At 42.3% G+C, this 6,677-nt stretch overlaps 2 protein-coding genes across 4 annotated transcripts in view; both read right to left on the bottom strand.

The window, feature by feature from the left end:
- The window catches only part of fam184aa (family with sequence similarity 184 member Aa), a gene marked incomplete at its 5' end in the record, with an annotated part of 110,190 nt that extends 107,947 nt beyond the window's left edge, over nucleotides 1-2,243 (bottom strand). Inside the window, one exon of the mRNA XM_083634256.1 lies at nucleotides 2,217-2,243. Within this exon, the coding sequence (XP_083490382.1) occupies nucleotides 2,217-2,243 (27 nt within the window). The remainder of the gene's footprint in view (nucleotides 1-2,216) is intronic.
- LOC310774159 (uncharacterized protein) overlaps nucleotides 1-6,677 on the bottom strand; it is a 794,006-nt gene that overhangs the window by 758,354 nt on the left and 28,975 nt on the right. The gene's annotated exons all lie outside the window — the stretch shown is intronic.

Genomic DNA, 6,677 nt, shown 5'->3' with positions numbered 1-6,677 from the left:
AGCTTATCGTTCGTCTTACTAATCAGCGTTAGCTAACGATAGCTACAGCAGTATACAGCTAGTTAGCTAATGTTAAATTCTGATTGGACGAATGAGCGGAAGTCCCGCCTTTCAACTTCCTCTTCCGTTTGGTGCATGATTCTCCCCCACGAAGTACAGACTGTATATAGCTGCATCCGCCGGATGTAGATAAGACAGTCTGTTTTAAGAGACTAATTCACACTGCAATCACAATATATTTGTCACAATTTGCCATATCAGAATACTGTTTTGATGAGCAACACTTCCAGCACTATTAAACGTACATCTCTTGATACTGTATGTATTCTGGTTTGCTACAAAACGATACTAGCTGCCTCTTCCAACACAGCATACATTTAAAACAGCTTAATTCTCCTGTTCTTGTGCTCGCTTGCAAACACTTTTAGAAAATCATCCATGTTCAACGCCTTCGCTCTTCTTGACTCAATGCTTAGCACACCTAAATGGCTTAGCCTGCTATCTACCATGGTTGTCCGCAAATGAGTTTTAATGAGCTTTAGAGCAGAAAAGCTTCGCTCACAGGCTGCACTGCTGACTGGAAGGACCACAGCTATTTTACACAGCCTGAAGAGCTCATGAAACACCTCTTGGTATGGTTCTAAAAACACTGTCAATTCTAGAATGCTTGCCAACTGTGCCGCCCCACTCTCAGCCTTCCTTTTCAAAATTCTCCTAGCCTGGTAAAGCTCATGAGTAAGATCTTCATGATCGCAACCATACAGTTCAGCCAAACTAAATACCTGTTCATCTTGAAGGAATGTACTGCTTTTAGGGTTTAAGGCCTGTATACCTTTCATTATTGAACAGTTAGGTTTTGAGAACCGTCTTTCCATTTCACCCATTATGGAGTCAAGGATGGGGTAGAGTAGTCTCTGTCTGAATGAATCTTTATCATCACTACCCTTGCGCAGCCCTATCGTACATGTCACATAAGACCCACCAAGTCTGGAGCTAACTTTTTGTGATCTCTTCTTCTCGCCAGTCTCAACAGCTATATTGCACTGTTTGGCTGTGTCTATTATTTCGTGCCACAGTTGGTCACAAAACTTCTCAGTCCTGCACTCCTGAAATGTGTCATGAAGTGACTCCACCATGTCTACTGCCATAGCTAAATCAAGTGAGGGTGACTGTAACAAATCAGAAAGCAACTTGGTGGTTCCAAGCAGTTTTCGGAAGGTTGCAAGGAGGCCTATGAAGGTGAGGTCAATCTGTGCAAGCAAACCTCGAGCATCAATGGATCTCTCTCTTTGATTCTCTGTAATTATATTTTGAAGAACACACAAGACAGCTGGTAACCTCTCCATCAAGTTCCTGCAAGCCAACGCTCTACATGCCCATCTTGTGTCACTAAGTTTTTGTAACTCCTTAGGCTGGCCACCATACATCTCCTTTTGAACATCGAGCCATTTCTGGTGCACATAAGATCCTGACATGTACACATAGAGCTTCTCAAGCAGTGAGAAGAAACAATCAGCCTCAGGTACTGACTTCACAGTGTCAACTATAACCAGGTTAAGACAGTGCGCATTACAGTGAACATAAAACGCATGTTTAGCCTCTGCTTTAATTCTGGCTGCCACACCTGAATGTTTCCCACTCATGACTGAGGCCCCATCATAACCTTGCCCAACCAGATTTGCTTTCTACTGAAGGCCATAACTTTCCAAACAGTGGGTGATCATTTCGCTGAGCCCCTTTGCATCCAGATGTTGGGCATGTTGGAAATTAAGGAAGCTTTCATGCACAACCCCATTGTAATAGTACCTGACTACTAATGACAGCTGCTCTTTCTTTTGTAGATCTTTGGTTTCATCAGCAATGACAGAGAAGACTTCACTTTCCTTCACTTCCTTCACGATAGAATCACGTACCATACCTGCCAAGCACTCCAGAATCTCATTCTGTATGGTATTGCTTGTGTATTTAGCATTGCCTTGCGCCTTCATTTTTTTGGCTACCACCGGATTGTGTTTAGCAATCATTTCTAGAACTTCTAAGAAATTCCCTTTGTTGTCAGATTCATCAGATTCCAGGTGACCTCTTTGAGCTATATTCTGAGTTGCTGTCAAAAGCAGTACATCTGCAACTGTTTTAATGTAACGGCGATTCTCTTCAACTTTCTTCCTGTACTCTTTGTTAAGCATGTCTATTATAGAAGCATCCGTAAGCACTACCCTCTTGTGCTCATTCCAGGCCAACATGGCGTTAACGTGAGACTCAGATCTGTCATGCAACTTAAAGCCACCATCTTTGAACATTGCTTTTTTCCAATGTGAAAAACCTGATTCAGAGGTGAAAACAGATTCTGGCGCATTAGGGAGGGAGAAGTGTCTGCATGCGTAACAGTAGGCTGAATCTTTATTCTGGGAGTATTCAAGCCATGAATACCGGTTGTACCACGACGCGTTGAACGACCTTCTCTTCGCACCTTGCATGGTTCTGGGAAAGACGTTTAGGCAAGGTTGAGTGGGAGCTGCTGCTCTTGACTGTGAAATATCTGAAAGTGACAAAAGCATGGGAATCAAATCCTGCATTATGTTATGGAAGTCACATTGGGACAGAAGTGCTCATTGGGCATTAATGCAGATGTAAGAATTGTATGAAGTACAATATTAATTAAGCACAATATATTTCATATGAAAAATTAAATGCAAAGGCATACCATGAGGTCCAGGTGGGGAAACACGGGCTGTGACATCACTACGGCCTGCTGGATGCTGCTGGGATGGGACTGCACAGGTACGGCTGGATGGAGGGTTCTCAGACGGTGGCTGACTTGGCACACCTATACCAATACAGCCATTTTAACAGTTGTATCAATTTATTTGTATGTCAAATTAGTCATATACCTTTTTCACACTTGTATTGATAGAAATAACTGTCCCCTGAATAAGCAAAGAATCCCCATCCCAAGTCAAATCAGACAAATAAGCCAAATGTATACCGGGTACATACCCTGATGTGCAGGAGAAGCTGGAGGGCCTTCATCATCACCACTAGTATCTGTGTCTGAGTCTACAAAAACATAAGTTGCCATTAGAATTATAATAAAATCAACCTTTTTTAAGTAAGCTAACGGGCATGTTACTCATGATTATTGTACTTCTACACCAGTGGTATGCAACCTTGCCCTAGTCAGGAGCCACATTGACAAAGAAAAATCTTTCCTTTCCTCCCTTAGTTTTTTTTCTGATTATTTATTTATTTATAGTAGGACTTAAAAGAGCCACAACTACAGTACCCATAAAGGAGCTGCATGTGGCTCTAGAGCCTCGGGTTGAGTACTGTATCACAGTTCTACACACATAATTGACAAGTTTCAACTTTAGTTGCAATGTCTGGCAATTAATCACAATTCCATTGACATCAAGGCAATATCAAGATAACTGTTTAGGTTACTAAAGAGAAATCTGGAACTATTAGGATTTGACAGTATATACATGTACATACCCACACATACAGCTGGGGGCTCCTGCTGTACATCCCTGCTGTCAAGCTGCTGGCTTGACTCCTCTGACTGACAAGGAGGAGAGCTTGTTGCTGCTCTCTCCTGCAGCTCTGACTGTATCTGACTGGTAGCAGTGCTGCTGGCTGCTCTGTCCTGCTGTGCAGGTTTTAATTTCTTAGTTTTGATGGAGAAGAAATCCTCAATGTTCTGATTTCTTTTCATACTGTAATAGTCACATGAATAATGTCACTTTATATCTCTTGCACAATAGATTTCCTTGTGCATGCATGGATACATTTGACATGCTCACATCAGGCCTACAAAGTTACACAAGACAGATTTACATAGCTAGCATTAGCATTGACAACCAAACAATGACTGACGACAGGTTTGCTCATGTTAGCAAGCAACTAGCAAGCTGAGATGAAAACACACCTGCTGCACCACATTATCACATAGCCTAGCACACAGGTTTATTGTCCTTTCAAGTCTACCGTAACATGTCATGATATTTTTTTTAGCGAGGGTGCTTAATTTCAAAGTGAAAATCTCCGTGTTTGTTGGCAGGTAATGTATGTTGTCTTTCTTTAAACCACTGGCACAGTAGCTAGTCATGTGTATCAAAGAGTCTAGTCACAGCTCACGCATGCCACAATAAATAAATAGTATATAGAACACACCTGGTCCATGTAGCCGCCAGGAAAGACAGGGGACGCTTCTTCACTTCATCACACACACACGACTTAGCGTTGTAACGTTGTTTGCTGCTCAGCTGCGCCAAATCCTGAAATCAAGATCTTCTTCTCTGGGGCTTTCGGCAGGCTAGACACTACTATGGCTCATTACTGCCTCTCAGGTTTAAGACTGGATTGCGCCTATACACGGAAGCTTGGTTTACAGACTGTGCAGAGAGCCAATCATATGGGGTGGCACCTGGGGTGGCCAATCAGATTCTAGGGGTGGCCCATGCCACCCCGGGCCACTCCCTAGACACGCCACTGCAATAGAGCAATCAACTATGTAACACAGAGTGCGTTTACATGCAAACAATAAACGGATAACTGAGAATAATCAGTTTATGGCAATAATCTGATTTCTGCGTTTACATGCACTTTAATAATCTGACAATAGGAAAAACCCGGGTTTACATGATTCAGTCAATTAGTCGGATTTCTCTCCAGAAGGCAGCGGTAATTCCGCAATAAAAACAACAAAAGAAGTTGCAAAATGCAAAATCACATTTTCATTACTTCTTTGTCCGGCTCGGAGGATGCTGGTTTAGGTGAAAATTACTAGGGAAGGGCTTTGGAAGTGTGAATCTGTCATATATTTCCAACTTTACCAAGCATAGAGCACAGAGACAGGCAGGCGACTGAAGCACGTCAAATAACATGAACGATACAGATCTTGACCCAACTGAATTTAAATAGCTGTCAGAAAACGGAGAGAATTAAGGTCTTTAGTGGCGGATAACTTGTGTTTTGAACAGCTGAGTAGGCTACGTTTTGTTCATATAAATCTTTTTAATCCGCCATCTGAAAAAAATCGTCACACACAGATCACGGCTTGCACATTGAGTCCAATGTGTTTTTTTAATGTGTCGTTCTATTCGCAATTCGAGACAAATATTCGTCATCTCCTGTATCCACATTACAACATAGGAGTGCAGCAACAGGGAGGCAGCAGGTCGGGAAACACCTGTTGCAGGAGCTCCGTGCTGCTCACCTTCATCTCATCAAGGAGGCCGGGGAGAAGAAGCAGAAAGTCTCTCTCTCTCTCCCTCTCTCTCTCTCCCTCCCTCTCTCTCTCTGCCTCTCTCTCTCTCAGTCAGAATTATTTCAAACCAAACGGTACAGATATATTTAGAAACAGGAGAGATCGCATAACATTCCACTCGGACCAAAACATAAAAAAATGCAGGTTCGAAGAAAATATTTTTTAAATGTTTTTTGGGGGGTTTTTTGGTCCGAGTGAAATGTTCTATGGTCTCTCCCGATTATAGCGTTAGCTGAACCGTTTGGTTTGAACCAGTCAAACTCTTTTCATAAGCATTTTACAAAATGTCTATGGGAAAATAAATGGCGGAGGAAAATCTCTGGTACAGTGCTGAAGCAGGAAGTGACGCTCCACTTTGGCTCTCTATACTGTTTCCGGCGTAACTTATGTTATTTTTCTGGACATATTTCCTTGGTGTATCTTTGTCAAATAGCGTAGCACAGAATGATGACGTGCATACGTGTATATACACTCATAGAAGGTTTCAAAGAGAACAGCAACCTTTGAACAGGTAGAAAAGCTGACTTAAGTAACACACGAGTTAGGGTTTGAATGTACATTGCCAACTAACTTGCATAACAACATTACTTACAGCCATGCAGTTGTTCATGTGCATTTAATATGAACTCTTTGTTCATGTTGTTCATGTTTAGTTCACGTTAGTAAATGCCTTAGTTAAGTAAGGGTTAATGCACGACGAGGTGTCCATTATCACATTTTAAGGGACGACGCTAGAAGCGTGAACCGGTCCGAGGCGCTAGCCGAGGACGGGTTGCTGTGTGTGAGGTGTTGCCGCTCATCAGGATTGTGCAATAGATTCACGTTACTGTATTCTTAATAGTTAACAGAATAGTTTTGCTGCCTGTAAACATCATTAAATGGGAACCTCTCACCCAAACTGCAAACACCACCTGGACATCAATGTTTTGAAGCGCGTCAAAAACACCTCCTACACCCAGCTGAGTGACTAAATGTTGGACCCAGGATACAAGCTACAAGCTATAGTCAATTATCTCCCGCTCTTTAGTCTTATTTACTGTACATTCATAAATTAATGCAGTTACTCTGTCAGTCAATTCTTTCTTTCTTTCTTTCTTTCTTTCTTTCTTTCTTTCTTTCTTTCTTTCTTTCTTTCTTTCTTTCTTTCTTTCTCTCTCTTTCTTTCTTTCTTTCTTTCTCCCCCCCATATTAATCTGCATAGGAACAATCAGTGGCTCATGTTTATTGATTCGCCCAATCAGGTATCAGTTCTCCCTTGAGGTTCAGGCCCCTGTCGACTGACGCGTGCATGCGTGTGTGTGTGTGCGTGTGTGTGTATGTGTGTGCGTGTGCGTGTGTGTGTGCGTGTGTGCGTGTGTGTGTGCGTGCGTGCGTGTGTGTGTGTGTGTGTATGTGTGTGTGTGTGTGTGTG

This window comes from Poromitra crassiceps, assembly GCF_964638095.1.
Source record: "Poromitra crassiceps genome assembly, chromosome: 3".
Classification (NCBI taxonomy): Eukaryota; Metazoa; Chordata; class Actinopteri; order Beryciformes; family Melamphaidae; genus Poromitra; species Poromitra crassiceps.
This window is presented reverse-complemented; position numbering and strand designations above follow the sequence as displayed.